Source organism: Seriola aureovittata, chromosome 9 (assembly GCF_021018895.1).
Source record: "Seriola aureovittata isolate HTS-2021-v1 ecotype China chromosome 9, ASM2101889v1, whole genome shotgun sequence".
Lineage (NCBI taxonomy): Eukaryota > Metazoa > Chordata > Actinopteri > Carangiformes > Carangidae > Seriola > Seriola aureovittata.
The window spans coordinates 25,465,586-25,481,960 of NC_079372.1; the positions used below are offsets into that span (position 1 = coordinate 25,465,586).

Consider the following 16,375-nt stretch of genomic DNA (forward strand, 5'->3'; position numbering starts at 1 on the left):
ATTGTCGGCTCATGCTTTTATAGGGAAGGAGGGTGACGTATCAGCCGGGGGCGGGACCAAGCGAGAACTGCCCCGCCCACTCCGGCCCTCCTGACATTTCCACGACTCTACTTTGTTGCAACAGCGCCACAAGCGAATGGGTGACCGTAAAAACGCAACCAAGGCAGTATTCCACCCAAAAAATTCTTTCTCTCTAACGACTTATAGTTTTATTGGTTTATTCCACCCAAATACTACTTTCTGTCCAAGTTCTTTTAGTTTCAAAGGTTTCTGAGCCAAACTGTATTCTTGCTGCCACATGTGTACCTCCAATGTCTGGAAGGATTTAGGAGGTGTGGGAAGAACAGTTTACTGTCCTGCGCGCAGGATTCCACTCACATTTCCAGACATAATTATTTGTTTTGAACTTTATTCACGTTCTCTTTATTGAAATGAGTCAAAATATTTACTGTAGCATTTTGTTCATTTACATCATGCTCTATTTTCAATTGACTCTCACATGTAATGAAGCAGCGCGAGACTGAGACTATCCAAATCTTATCCAACTTTAAGCATTAGTTTATCGACGGAAGTAAATGACCCACACAAACAAACAGGAGCTTGTCTGAAAGCTCTGATTTAACTGAGAAAAAACATGTCCGTAGCTGAAACCACTGATGAGTAATGATGCTCTAAAAACAATGACATAATTTGGGGCTTATGCGTCAGAGAAGTTGATTTTAAATTAACAATTACCTACTTAAATGTAGCCTGACCATGCTGTTTGTCAGAAGAAATGAATTTTGGTCAGATCCAGGTGCCACAATATTAGTCAGTGGCAGGATCCTCACATATTTGCAGGTTTATGAAATGAAGATGTTTTCTATTGACAGGAAACTTGGACACAAAATGACATCAAAGAGATACAAAATGACTATAAAGCGACACAACACAACCACAAAGGGATGAAGAATGACCACAAAAGGGACAACCCATGACCAAAAACAGATACAAAATGACCACAAATAAATACATAATAACCACAAAGAGATTAAAACAAAATTAAAGAAATTAGCGTTATGATAATTAATATAATATATACATATAAAAAAACATACTTTAGCTGGGTATGTATGAATAAGTTTGAAAAAAAACTTTGTTTTTGTTAAAAATTCAGATACCATAAGAAGTATGGAAGTCTCCACAAAACAATTCCAATTTTGAGAAAACATACATGTATGGTATTGTGATAATATGTTTTTTGAAAGAGAGCTCTTTGATATATTGTTACTACAGATATGCAAAGGAGAACACGCTTTCCCAACAGGAGAGTAACCGATTACCATAGTTGACTTAACAGAGAAAATGGTCCTAATTTAAACACTAACCTCGCTACAGGCACTGTGGCTCCCTCTTATGGTAAAATTTATGAATTGTAGTTGTTAGTGGGGGAAGTGTGATATAGGTGCAGAGGAATGTTTCTGGTTGATAGGGTTTTTGTTTGCTCTGTGCAGATACATGTTTGATTACATTACATGACAAAACAGAAGGTGATCAAGAATTATTTGTCACGCGGGTCTGATTGGATTTGCTGTGATGTACAGTGGCTGTGCAAATGTTAAAGTAAAGTGATAATGCTTTAAAAAGTAATGCCATAATTGTTTTTTATTTAACAGATAATTTAATACAAAATGGAGTAAAGAGAAAAAAACTAAATCAAATCAATATTTGCTGAGACAGCTCCACTTCTCCCCAGTACACTTGTTTCCTCCGCTCTGTCTATCTCTTCACGTAATCCCAGATTGTCTGCATGATGCTGAGATCAGGGCACCGGAATATCTATTGTAAGAGTCCGTTTTCTTCTAGTCTCTGAAGACAGTTAATTCTGGGCAAGACGACATGCACGTTGTAGGGAGACAGTGTAGCCCATCCCTGTACACGCTGTCTGTTGAGATCGAGATAAAAGTCCAACCGTTGTCGGCAGGATTCGAACCTGCGCGGGGAGACCCCAATGGATTTCTAGTCCATCGCCTTAACCACTCGGCCACGACAACCCTGTACGACTACTTAAAATCACACTATCCCGAGGAATGGCGAAAGTGCACACTTAAAGGTTTCAGAGGCAACAGTTCGTCATGACGTATATAACGGCTAAACTTTTCGATATAATCCACTTATATAAAATATAAGGTAATTAATATAAACGTCCACCCTTACAGACTCACAGACTTGGAGGCGCGTTCCCGGTGAGTCCGTGAGGGTTTAGAGCTGCCCCACTGTCAAACCACCGAGGGCATGAGGTCTCTGTAGCAGACGTTTCGAGTCCTTTATGCACAAACTTTGTTTGGGGTTCTGCAGACATTCCCCTGAGGGAATTACCCAAAGTTCATAGCGTTGTGACATTAAAGACGGGTTTGACCGCGGTTACCAAGCGACGCCCGGAAGCGTAAAAAAACGGCAAATAACGGCCATAAAACAGAAGAAATAATAAGAAAGAAGAAGAACGGTTAACAAGCATGAGAGGAACGAACACTAACTTTAGTATTACAAGAAAAGAGACAGTACATATATCAAAGTGTCAAAGTGCTGTCCCATTCTTCTTTATACCATATGAGCCCTTGCAGCCTTTTTTGTGTGTTCAAAAATATTTATATGTATATTTTCATATTGGTGTTATTACTTGTGGATAAAGTACATGAAATGAATCATTCCTATTGTTGCTCAGGACCCTCCTTAACCCTTTTCCTTTGATCCTTTGAGGTCAATGGACCCGAGTTTGAGGGACACACCATTAATGACATTCAACCACACATTTTCAAGATCATATGAAAAAGTATATTTATGCAGAATATGGTCAATATTTATGAAATATTTTCCTGGAGAAAAACTCATCTCCTAAACATTTTGTATGTCAAATGAATGCTTGTATAAAAGTATAATGACCGTATGAAATTTTGAGAGATTTGTTTAAAATTCTTATCTTTTTTTTTTATTTTTTTTTTTTTAAATATGAGCCAGGCAACTTCAGCCAAATTATCACTAGTCATATTTTCTTTGCTATTATTTAGAGTTTGTTGTCTATATTGTTAGTATTGTGTTGAGATACGAGTCAATTTTTTCCCTGCCTCCATGAGATTATATACTCCCCAAGGATCCTGAAGCCCTTGCAGCCTCTGGCTCTCCATCACTTACCAGGTGACGTCAATTAAGACTGTGATGGTTCAGGGTTTAGGCCTCAGGGGGACACTGGGATTGGGTATATTGTAATATGGATGCCATGGATGTATTATAATACTTATATTATAATACATGCACTGACTCAAACAGTGGCAGCTCACTTCCGGTGGCAACCTCTGACTTGACACGGCCACTGCCACGGCTGCAGAGGACAAGCCACAGCAATTTACGCTAGTTTGAGTCTCTCCCAAAGCTCCTCAATGCTCCAGGAACGTTCACTAGTATATTCCGGGAATCTTGAGTGATATTAGTGTAAAACAAACACTTAATCTGTCAGCAAATCCAGTTTATCTTCTTACATTGTAGTTGTTTAATAATCAAAGCAATTTGTAAATTTGTTACTTTTATCAGGTTTCAATATTGACCACAAATCACTTGTCATTTAAAGGAATGCTTTATTGATATCCAAACATATACAACAAAAACCAAAAACTGTTTAATTCATTCACCATGATCTTCCAAATCTGATCCCTTTTAATAATCTACATCAGCTAGGCCCTGGACCTAAATAAAGCTATAAGTACTTTACTGTCCTCCAGCCTCTGCAGCAGCTGGCTCCGAGCAGGCTCGTCATGTGCTGCACTTCCCATTGGCACCCAAAACAAAATCATCCATTTCTATCAGTCAGTGTCCCAAAACTGATTGCAGCTTTAAAGAGGCGACAGGTACACTGCAAAAAAAAAAAAAAAAAATCCTAATCTTACACGTCATTTAATTTGGCATTTTAGGAGTGAATACCAAAATAAATGATTTGAGATTAACATGTTTTGTCGTGTGCATCTTGGCAAAGCAGAAAGTCAGACTCCATGAGATTTAGAGGCAAAGAGAGATTTTGTAACAGATATTTCAATATTGGCAACTTGCCTTTAACTGATGGCAATTAATTGTACAAATAATAAATCCTCTCTGAAAATCCACCTTTCCAAATAGAAAGAAAGCCAAAAGAAAACATAATTCACCTAACAGGAATATATTAACTACCAAAATGATCAAAACAAACAAATACAAAATGACAAAACACACTTCAGTTATGATACAATGGCAACAGTTTTGAAGCAGTTTGATGGGAAGTTGTGTTTTTTAATCTGTGTATTTTCATGTTTGTTAATTGTAGCCCGACTCTGTCACCGAGAGCCATTTCTTTTTCACATGGTCAGAGTCAAGCAAGTTTAACCCTTCCTGGGAAGTTTTGGCTTAAATAATTAAATTACCCCAACTTCTGCAGCCTCAATAAAACATCTGTCCACCCATGAGACTGAATTGTGACAACACAAGAGGAAACACAGACATTTCCACAGCCTGATTAGACTAAACAGCCTGTAATCATGTGTATCATAAACCCTACAACCGGCGCAGGGCAACATTTTCTGGTTGTAATTTGTTGCCCTTGTGTCAGCAAACAAACCAGAGAGCAGAAAAACAAAAACTAGAACACAACTTCCTTCATTTTCTACATTCAAGAGAAAAGTGACCGTGCTGCACAACTGCTCTCAGGTTTACTGTCACTGTGCCTGAGGCCATGAAGTCTGTAAGAGCTGCTGTCTATCACTGTGCGTGTTGAGGTGGTGTAGATGAACAACAATAAGAGCAACAATGATTTTGTATCAGTTTGGCCTCATGCAGTTTGTGTGTGTGTGTGTTTAGTAATATTTAGTGTGTTCACAGGAGTGTGTTTGTGTGTTCATGTGTGCATTAAGGGGGTGTTGGCAAAGCTTCTGCTATGGCAGCGAGATGTTTTGTGGCCCATCGGACTTTAAATGTCTTTATGCTAACTCCCCTTCCTTCAATCGGACGAGTCCATACAACTTTGTTTTTTGTTTTTTTTTTTTAAGAAAAAGAAAAAAAAATGTGAGGAACATAACAAAAAACTCTTTCCTACCAGCTAAATTATAACAACAGGTGAACCATTTAAACTGAGTAAGGCCAATAGAGAAGCATTGACATTCACCAGGTAGTGTACAAAGCAAAGCATCGTCTCAATGAGTTCTGTGTGTCAACAAAAGGAAGGGAACTGCAGTCTAACCAGGGTAAAAAAGAAAATATGTTCAACCCTCAAGACGCGCTTGGTTTTAGTTTGACTTGCAAATGCTGACGTTAACATGCTGCATCCGAGATCAAACGCACCTCCAGTTTTCTAAATTACGTTCCTTCTCGCCCTGGTCTGATTAGTCCTGTGCCCAGACGGGTACAAAACAACTGCAGCGCATTGATGAGTCAGTTTCACAAACATGGAAACATGTTTTTAGACCACAAATGTACTTTAAACAGAAGAAACTCCAGACCGACAGTAGCTCCTGTCTGTGAAACTGACCCATAGTGTTTCTTTGTTTTCCACATATTTAAAGTTTGTTTGTTTCGCCTCCCCCTGCTTTTTTCAAACCTCCCAACCTGATTACTACCATTCGGCAGCGTCGCTGACAATATAATTATTCATATATATTTATACATATTGATAAAAGTTATGTAAAAACATTATGCAAAGCAGTGTAAAATAGTTTATAATACAAAATGGTTTAAGGTTTTTTTTTTTTCTGTTTTTACATCCTGGGGTGTTTATAGGGTGATGCACAAGACCTCGGTCGTCTTTGCATGGTTGGTATGGTACAACTGAGATGAGATATGCACATGCATGTAGCAGTAGTAGGTCTAACCCTAAGAGGGTTGCTGAATCTTACCCACCTACCCCACCCTCCCCCCAAAACTAACCTCTAAACTGTGAGTACAGCCAGCATTCACACCACTGGTAACTGCAGAACTGTGAAGCAAACCGGGTACAGGTTGGACAGACAGGTGGGGGTACTGTGGTGACACTAGCAGGTGCTCACAGTGTGAATGCATTGTTTTAGCACATGATAGTAGTCAGAAACAAAGTAGACAGAAAGAGTACGTTTAAGTAGCATATAAACTATCTTGCTTATGCCCATAAAATTCTCCTCCTACCTCAGTCTGTAGATATTCTGGTTCTTAAACTCTGAAGTTGGGAGCAATAAATACAGCTGCAGGGTAAATTCCTGATGTATCAACATGGGCCGATTAACCCGCTGGGGGCAAAAATGAGCTAGGGCCCAACACTGACTCAAAGTTTGATGTACATTCAATTTCAGTTTGCACTTGGTCAAATTATCCTAAATCAACAGTGAACCCGGTGCTTTTGGGCCCCTTAAGGTCCCACTTTGCCCCCTCTGTAATCCGGCCTCATTTATCAGCCTAAAATGAAAGATGGAGTTTAAGAACCTGACATCTTACAATGCCTCTCTTCAGCCTTTTCTTTAGTAAACAGCAACAACCTGTTTAAAAAAGGCATCTGACGAGTGCAGGAGCTTTGAGTGTCGACTTATTTGGACTAACACGGGGGTGAGGATCTAACCAGGGAGGAAGTGGAGGCAGGCAGTGGTGACAGAACAAAAAGCACAGTCTGTAAATTATTCAGATTTAGACATCAACAAAAAACATTTTCTTCAACAGCGAGGCAGGGGGATGGAGGCCGCAGGACCACCGGCAATGGGACTGGCAGGGAAAGCTCGTCCCACCACAAACCCACGAGTCCGTCACCTCCGCCTGTCGGCGTTACAGACCTTTGGGCAAGTGAGCGGTGGTGAGTCGGTGAGGTGGAGGGTCAAAGGTCAGGGCTGACTCTGTGATGTGAGGTGAGGTGATAACAGTACAGTCTCAGGTCGTGAGGAAGGTGGCAGCGAGGAGGAGGAAGAGAAGGAGGTGGTGTGCATTCAGAAAGGCGGGTTCTCCTGAGTGGGGGTGGTGTCAGTGGGGGAGCTGACGACATCCCCGTTCCCTCTGGGGCCGACAACCTTATACTGCAGAGGAGAGAGAGGGGGAGGGAGGGAGAGAGAGAGAGAGGAAGGAGGACGACCAGAGAGGAAACAGACTAGAGTGTTATTGATTGTCAGAGTTAATGCACTGAGTCATCACACTTTCTGTTTCCTGTTTACAGTCAAGAGAAAACACCACTTGGGTCGCACTTTAAATCCTTGTCTCCATTATTTGAGCTTTTGTCTTCACTGAGATGGAAACAAGAAAAATATTGTTCACACAATAAAAAAATAAAAGAAGACTGATCCAAAAAGAGTGAAGTATGTTGTAAAGTTGACAGTTGATTGCATCAAAGCAAATCTCAACAGCATAACGTTTGGCTGCCAAGTATAAATCATATCATGTCTTCATTCTAAAGAAAAGTAGCATCTGCAGAGCTCCCCTCGCTCTGAGCAAATGTATACATCTACAAATAAGCTGTCTGATGTGGACTTTCTGGAAACAGAATCCACTTTAAGCCTACATGACGAGAAGTCATTACAGAGCTCAGAAGATGAACTAGAGCTGAATTGATTCCTGTTATCCACTGGCTGATCGACGAATAATAATCAATAACTAATTTGATAACTGATTGTTTCAAGCTCTTTTCAAGAAAAATTCCAAATATCTCCCCACTCCAGCTACAAATTGTCGATCATTTTAAAACTGTCTTTCTTTAACCTTGTTTGATAGTGACTTGAACATGATTGGAGATTGGACTGTTATAGATGAAACAGTTAATCAAGAAAATCTAATCCAAACACCTAAACAAAGAAATCAAACAAAGATTGCTATTGGAGCAAAAAGCTTTTGTTACCTTGTGGTGTTACATCAATCTGAAGGATTAAAAACACAATTTCTGTCACACATTATGTTTATTTGCTCAGATTTTCCTCTAAAATGAAATATTTTGCCAAGTTGACACTAAATAGCAATCAAGAAATCAGTGTTCTTTTTCCCAGGTTAATAATTTGTACACACGACTTCACTGCAATGATTTTAATGTAAATTAACCTAAGGAAACATAAAGCTAGATTACTGTGGCAACCCCAGCATCAGCATCCCACTATGATTGGATGATTATATCCGATAATGGAAATATTATTAAACTGTAATTAGTGTGGATCAATCACATCATGACTGCTCAGTGTATCTCTACTGTGTCTGCTCACCTTCAGGTTCCCCATTTTATCCTCAAATGACTTGAAGGTTGCAGAGTTCCTACAGAGCAGAGACACAAAGTTACATTCACAAAAAACACATATGTAAACATTACATGCTATGATATCATGATATTTAAAAAAGGCAGGTTAACTGCAAACTTTAGCTAGCGAAAACAGAAAAAGGAAACTAGAAAAATAAAACCATAAATATTACATTTTCAGAATTTCTACACACTGTGCAAAACTATTTTTGCAACACTTGCACTAAAACCAGTGTTTCTTTCTGCTTCTAAAATGGGTGAACCCATTCTTAAAACTGATTAATACATATTTAATGAGTTTACACTCAACTGCAGCCGAACTGCTACTGTCCTTGGCATGCTCCCTGTCTAATACTGACACAACAAGCTGTTCAGAGCGTAAAATATGACACAAGGTCATTATAAAAACACTGAAGAAGCCATTCTTGAGTATAAAATGAACATTAGACTCACTGCTAAATTTAAAATATTAGTCCAGCATTTCGTGTTCAGCTCATTACAAGCAAATAATAAATAAAACAAAAATGAATCTTCATGTTGTCACAGGCACAGGCTTAGAAAAAGAGTAAAGTGCTTATTCCCCCACAGTGTGAGGAAGATGTACCAAATATTTTGTTTTATCAAACCTTCACTCAAAATAAAAGATCTCAGAGAGAAGAAAGCAGCATCATAACAAGCACAGACATCAACCGATTAACAAAATACAGAAAAACAGCAGCGGCACAGTACTTCACAGTAAAGATACATACATGACGTGCGTTACACTGACAGTTAAACTGAAGCAGAAGTCAAACAGTATAGTGAGCAGATCTGTGTGTTACTTTACCTCATGGCGGGCATACTTATCGAGTGGCGAATGGAATAGTTGCTACTTTGTAAGCGTTAAAGAGGAGACAGAGAAGTGCAAGTGTTATAAAGCAAGCAAGCAGTGGGGCGCACACACACACACACATACACACACACACACACACACACACACACACACACACACACTGTGCTGCAAGTCATATAGTTGAAGTGCTACTGATGATTAGTTAACACATTGGTTCATTTATCTTTTCAATTCAACTCAAAAGAAAAACAATAAACAATTAGTGAATAACTATTTTCTAAGGTTTAAGCAGAGAAGTTCATTCAAGGAAACTCCTGTGGACAACAAATACTTATAAATTCAACACATCTACTTAAACCAAAACTGCCACAGAATTCGTTCTTATTTTTCCTATATTGTGTACCGGATTACACAATATTACATAATAAAATAAAGTGTTGCCTGCTCCTTTTCAATCAATTTCAAAACCTAACTTAAAATGAATATAATAATCAATAATGACATAATAATTATTTTAAAATGCTAGCACAATAGGACAGGGAATAAACATTTTCTAAGAAATTCTTTATTATTAAAATAACACTAAAGGATGACATGCTTAACATCTATGTGCTGGGGGAAAATACATAAAGACAAAATATAAAGGAATAAAATTATAAACGCAAGGTTTCCAGTCCAGAAACACCAAAAGTAGATGGCAGTTTGGAAAAAGCAGAGGTCAAAATAACAATAGCAAAAATGGCAGAGCTTAACTTCTGTGATGAGTCAGAACTGTTTATCTGTCTGTTTAACAAATTCCAGGTCACGTGACTGTGTGATCAAACACTCGGTTGTTGTAACAGGACATGTGAGTCTTACCTAAAGGAATTAGAGAAAGGTAGAGCTCTGCGGGTAAAACCAAGGCAGCGATTAAAAACAAAGAGGAGAGAGAATGTGAGCCACAAGCAGCAGCGTTAGGATACAAAAATCAAAGCCGAGCAGTCGACCAGGACGACAAACAGGTGAGATACAGCAGCAGAGAAATCAGCAACAAGGGGAAAAGCATGAAATTTAGACTAGACAGCAGGAATATGTTAAGTAACTACAGACACCAGTACAACTGATGAATAGTTCAATAACACTGTTTTTCAGCCTGATTTTTGTGTTTCCGTACGTTCATACCACTGAGATGTTGTTTCTCATTTACATGAGACAAATTGTGTTTTTTCACATTAAAAGTCTACTTACAAAAGAAAGACTGCAAGACTTCTAATGCAAAAATTCTGGACAAAGAGTCGAGTTTCATCCATGGTGGCTTAACAAGTCTAACACCTGACATGAGTCTGCTGTTGTACTGATGGATTAGTGTTGTAGGAATAGTAATTATACTGACAAAAACTATTGGTGTAGTTAATGTTTTTCTTTTGATTATTTCCACACAGGTTTCAGCATCAAGACCTGCACTAAAATTTGGTGCAGGAGCAAAATAGGGACATATAGAAGAAGAAGAAAAATAATATCAGGAGCATTTTTGCAGCTACAGAGGAAGACTTTGGATGAACAAAAGGGAAACATGCGGCATGCAGGGAAACCAGGTCAAAACTGCTGAAATCTAATTTTAGTGGGATATATGAGAAGCCAGTGTACAACATACACACATTTGTCAACACACTCAGACAGCTAAGTATCTCTCACACACACACACACACACACACACACACACACACACACACACACACACACACGAAGAGCAAATATCAATGTGGGTGTCTCTAAATGGAAACATTAACATCATTACAGACAGTTGTGCGAGTCAACAAGGCGTCGTCAGAGATGAGCAGTTCGATGTGAAGGAGTTAGTGGTTAATGCATCTTCACCGAGTCTAAATCTACAGTAACTGTTTCCTCTCTAAACCTACAGCTGCACTTGATGAACTGCTGTTTTGTCAATTTAAATATTTCAAAAGGACCATGTCTTGTTATTGTGCTAATCTTTACCGTTCTCTTTATAAACGACACTAATGAAGTTCAATTTTAGGCGAAGAACCTGTCTACATGAGAGGTCTGCACAGGTCCAATCAAGTCTTGGTATCGTAGATGGGCCAAGTCAGAATTATATGGAGCCTAAAGCAGTTAGTGTTGGTCCTGATCTATTGCTGTGAGAAACAAAAGTGTGAACTGTTAAGTTCAGGCCACACGGCTTGTGTTACTGCTTTTATCAACCGTTTAGATTTCTTCTAAATTCTCCTTTCAGATGCTTTTTTTTTTTTAAATTTAATTTTTGCACGTCTGGTTCAGGTTAGATTCCCATGGATCTGTTTTGGACCCGTGACGACCTTTAGTTTACATTACAGGAGTGATTCAACTACTCCAAAACACAATGTACTGAATTTAGGAGAAATTCATACAACAGTGTTTTACTTCCAACACACACCAACCCTTTCATACTAAAATATGTACGTCTGAAGGAGAGACTATTCACATCTTCACTTGTACAAATTTAATCATGTTGAACACGCCTTTAGTTAGAAAAATCAACCTATAAAGAAATAAATGAATATAATTTTAACACTGGGCTCTGCTAGAGTCAGTTCTACAGTTCATCTACAGCACTACTAAGTAGTTAAGGTTAGAAGACAGAGGGGGTAGCAGCTACAAGAAAAATGAGCAGCGGACTGTGTTGCAGTAATTAATTATTCAGTGAATTTAAATTGATAAGTGAGTAAGTTCCCAGTACAAGCACACCAGTGTCCCAGTTACAAGTTCATATCACAAGTGATGTTTACATGGAAGGCTGGTAACCTGCTGATCCAGCTCCCTGTAAACATCACTGAAATTATTCCAGGTTTCTGCCTTTGTCTCACCACATCCAGCTCAACTCAACAGCTGAAGATGCCCCGAACGACTGGTGTTGTTTTCTTTCCCGTCTTTGTCTCCAGCTACGGAAGAGCAGCATGCCATAAACTACATTTACCTGCATTACCACTGTCAGTATGTGGATCATTTTCTCATCATTTATCATCACGTTCTTTGTGTAACTGTCTGACTAATAGTTGAGGATGCACCCGATGTGGCAGACTGAACAGAAATCTGGATGAGGTGTTTACATCCCACAGTATTTTGGTTTTTATGTAACAACTAGAACGTATAATTTATTCAAAACTGGGTTTGTCAAGGTTTCTCGTTTCTGAAAGGAGGATGTGATGTTTCCCTGTGTAAACATATTAATGGGATTAATGAATATCCCAGTTTGGCATCAGTGTCCACTGCTCATTTATTCTTGTGGCCTCGCCGGAGTGTCAGCCATTTTGGCTCCGCATCATCGTACCTCATGTCGCCAAGTCTCCTGGTGATGGCAGTGCCCACTGTGGTGAGAGCTGCACTGGTTTTCTGTCCCGCCTGGGAAAGAGTCTCCTGAGTCTTCTTGTATCTGCAGTGAGGAGAGAGAAAGAGGGGGAGCGAGGGAGGGATGGAGAGAGAGAGAAGAAAGGTGGGAGCAGAAGAATTGAAAGAGAACAATGGAGAAAAGAAGAGGGGGAGGACGGATGGTTGTAGTGGAATGAAAGGAAGATGTGAGACAGCAGAAAAAAAAAAAGAGGGAAAACAGAGAGAAGAAATAAAAAAGGACAGGACAGCAGGGGAAGGGAGAAATAGGAAGGGAGGAGGATGGAAAGATGGAAGAAAAGACGACAGACAATGAACAGAAAGAAACAAAATGGATGGAGTGAAAGAATGAAGAAAAATAAGGTAGATGGATGGGAGGGGCAGGGACAGGAGAGTGAAGAACACAGAGTGGTGAATTAGACTGAAACCATTTGACCACAACAAACACAAAGACAAAAGCTGACACTGCTCCATCACACAGCATTCACCAGCCAAAAGGTTAGTATTCACACAGTACAGCCAGACGTCAAATTCAGGCCACAGCAACCAAAAGACTCCAGCCTCTTGTTTCCTGTTCTGGCCTCCCTGAATCTGAGAGCTTATGTTAATTTACAAAACAAACAGAAAAAAAATCCCCTTTCCCCCTCCACAGTATAGAAGCACAGAAACACCCCTCAGTATTAATGGCAGGTATGATTCAGCATGTCCCTCTGCAGCCGAGGGCTGGTTGGGATGGTTAGTGTCTGCTGTTTATTTCAGTGCGATGAAGGATTACAAATGCATGATGGCAAAACCAAAAACACACACACAAGCTGCCAAACCCATCTTTGAGGGTGTGGTTACATATCAAGTATCACAATACAAACATCTTTTTACACACATAATGAAAATGCAACTATCACAATGTTTTATATGTTAAACAATGAAATTATCTATGAAAACATAACCCTCTGTTGTCTCTTACACTTTCCTCAATGTTATCGTTGTACAATGTGTTGTTTGCACATTTTAAAGGCCTAAGTGATTATAGCAGCTCCAAATGGCCACAACGTAGGGCTGGGTGAAAACACAGTGATTATAGAGGGAGACAAGATGCAGATAGTGATGACACACACTTTCAGACAGTCACTCCTCAAAAACATTCGCAGCTCAGTTACAGACGCATAAAGCGACCGAAGTTGATGTGTGAAGACTGAACAAGGCCACGTTCAGACTAACAGTAGCCCGGCACGGGAAAAAAACAGCCCTCTCATTCATCTGAATGGAGTCAGTCCATCAGTTCAGTGGGGGTGTCAGTGCAGGAGGCTCTGGCAAATAAACTGAATCAGTCTCAACCTTTGCTACAATGCGAGATTATCCTGCAAGGTGCAGCTTTATTTAATCAAATACCTGCAGGTGCATCAGGTAGATTAATATTTCTATGTACCTCATGATCATCATGACAAGAGATAAAATAGTTGTCACCATTAGTATTACACTGTGCAGTGTTTTGGTGTCTGAACCTTTAAAAGCCTTTTAATCTGTTGCGCAAACTGGACTCCCCGCATTACATTTCATTGTACCTAAAACAACATGCACCCCCCCCCATCACACCCGCCTGTGCTGTATCAACACAGGGTTGTTTTCGGTCTGAATCCCTGAGTGTTTGAGAGAGAAGCTCAAATCCTGCCTACGTCCTCACCTCCACACATCTGGTCAATCACTGTTATGCTTTATTACATTGATGGTTTGTAGAAAATTTGAGAAATTGTCAGACGTAGACCTGCTGATGTTGATCTGAAGTGAAGGTATGGGGCTTTTCAACGATCCAACAATCGCTTAGCTCGAAGCACACTAACACTTTTATCTGTCCTCATTTAGGTTCTACAACTTGAAAGCATGGGTCTATTAGTTTGATTCGTTTGAGTGACCTGTCGACCTGACGTGTCTACCAGTAGAAATGTTTTTAGCTGATCTGAATAGACAGTCAAAGGCAGGGTGAGAGCGGCGAGATGTAATTAAGGCTCAAGGATAATTGTGCATATTTTCACAGTCTGTCTCTGAAGACGTCTTTGGTGTCACACTCTGTTGTTCACACTAAAATGTCAGTAGTTGCTGCTTGAAGACTGAATGAAAGAGAGCTAAGGAGAGAAATTCATTTAAAACACAATGATGCCTGAAGTCTCACTTATGTGCCATACTCCAAGAGCATCTTTCAGACCAATAGTGTTGTCTTCTGCTAAAGCTGAAAAAAGTAGCAGGTCAAATAAACGCCCCCAAACAAGCTTCTTAGAACCTCTCAGACCCGTTTCTCATCAACTGACTCTGATATTTATGTGAGTTTAGGATGAAACCTATGTAACAGACACTAGAAGTATAATAACAACATACAGTTCAACTCCAGTTACTGTGATCAAACTCAGTAAATAAACCTGAAGAGTGAATTTCTCACTGAAGCAGGTGCTGTTTTATGTACCAGGCTCAGTGTGGAGGGCTGGAGTTTGATCATAAACCTTCCTGTGGGCAAAACCCAGAGAAACTCACCATGTAGGTATTCACATCTCAAATTTTAGAGGTACTGGGTAAAAATGAACAGACGTGTGTGTATTAGCCATTAATGATCTGTTTAAAAGAACAGGGATATTTGTTACAGCTGTTGTTTTGTTTGAGTTCAGTTTAAGAAACTCTAATTCAGAGCATCAGATAAAGAAAATAAAAATTTCTACAAGTTGTCTTCAAGCCAAAAAAAAAAAATCGATTAATCTGAGCATTTAGAACTGACTGATGATCTTCACCTGAAGCAGACTTTCCTCGAGTTATGATCGAGGCAGGAAAAAGTTTGTTTGTTTTCATTCAAGCTGAAATTCAGTGTACGAGCGATATTGCGTTGCCATGGGTTCTTTTTGGTTTTAGTACATTCCTGTTGTGTGCAGACTGCTAAAGCTTCCCTTTACTCTCGTCTGACATGCACGTCTGGTTCCAGGCAATGCTCGTAAATATTTCATACCAACAACTACAAAGATTGAAATGCCTAAAGCTGCTTCCAGGCAGTTTGTGGTTCTACACTGAAAAATAACTTCAAACGAACTGAAAATCTGATCTGCAGTGGTTGAACCTGGCACTCTGCTGCAATGATGTATGTTTAGTCAAAGTGTGGTGAGTACAACTGACCTTAAGTAATCATAAGATTTATCTACATGTGTTTATAGTCAGAGTTCAACATTCTGGGAAATACAGAACGAAAGTCACATGATTCAAAGTCCAAACTCCACATTCATACTTAATGCACAGACGTCTGAATGGTGTCAATCTTCTCAACTGTCTCTCTGTAAGAAAGCATGTGGCTGTGAAGTTGGAGTCAACACGGATTCAACAGGGCGACCAGGATTAACAAGGTCAACAGGTGTGGTCACAGTACACCTGCTAGTATATGCACAAATTCAGAGACAAAGAAATAAGCACGTGAACGCCCACTGAAATACATCCAGACTGCCAAAAGCAACCTAAGAGCAGAAATAAACACATCCACGCTTGCTGCCTGTTTATGCACACACAACACACAAAACAAACACACACACACACACACACATCTTGGGTAAAAGCCAACATCATGATCAGCTGGGCCACTCAAACACACGTCGAGTCTCAGCGGCAGATGGTTCACAGAGGATGAGCAAATACAGTTTTGGAGATAAGCTGGTGTGGCTGAGAACCAACGCACACGATTGTGTCCATCAACATGGCTGACCCTCTACACCACTGTCACTAACCACTTTCTAATTTTATTCAACATTTTCATTCATCTATACATCAACAGTGGAATATAGTAACTGCTATCCTATGCATTGTTTTCAATTAGTGTATTATTGATCATTTTCTTTTCACTACTTCCATTTCAACCTTTTTTGAAAGATTACTTTAATAGTACAAGCTGTATTCTAACCCACAGGATTTCTTTTCAGCCTTGGTCCTGC

At 39.6% G+C, this 16,375-nt stretch overlaps 1 protein-coding gene and 1 non-coding gene across 16 annotated transcripts in view; both read right to left on the minus strand.

Annotated features, from left to right (window-relative positions):
- Positions 1-1,951: 1,951 nt before the first annotated feature.
- trnas-aga (transfer RNA serine (anticodon AGA)) lies at positions 1,952-2,033 on the minus strand. The gene has a single exon. It is a non-coding gene; the product is annotated as a tRNA-Ser (tRNA).
- Positions 2,034-3,591: 1,558 nt separating this feature from the next.
- tpd52l2b (tpd52 like 2b) overlaps positions 3,592-16,375 on the minus strand; it is a 28,221-nt gene continuing 15,437 nt past the window's right edge. For 2 of the 15 annotated variants that reach the window (XM_056384406.1, XM_056384402.1), the window contains 5 exons: positions 12,367-12,468; positions 9,918-9,944; positions 9,054-9,095; positions 8,196-8,244; positions 3,592-7,028 (listed from right to left, as the gene is read on the minus strand). In XM_056384406.1, the coding sequence (XP_056240381.1) occupies positions 6,942-7,028; positions 8,196-8,244; positions 9,054-9,095; positions 9,918-9,944; positions 12,367-12,468 (307 nt within the window). In that variant the 3' untranslated portion in view covers positions 3,592-6,941. Of the gene's footprint in view, positions 7,029-7,840; positions 7,860-8,195; positions 8,245-9,053; positions 9,099-9,917; positions 9,945-12,366; positions 12,469-16,375 lie in introns of all 15 variants that reach the window. The other 13 variants (XM_056384405.1, XM_056384401.1, XM_056384412.1 and 10 more) reach the window with 9 other exon arrangements.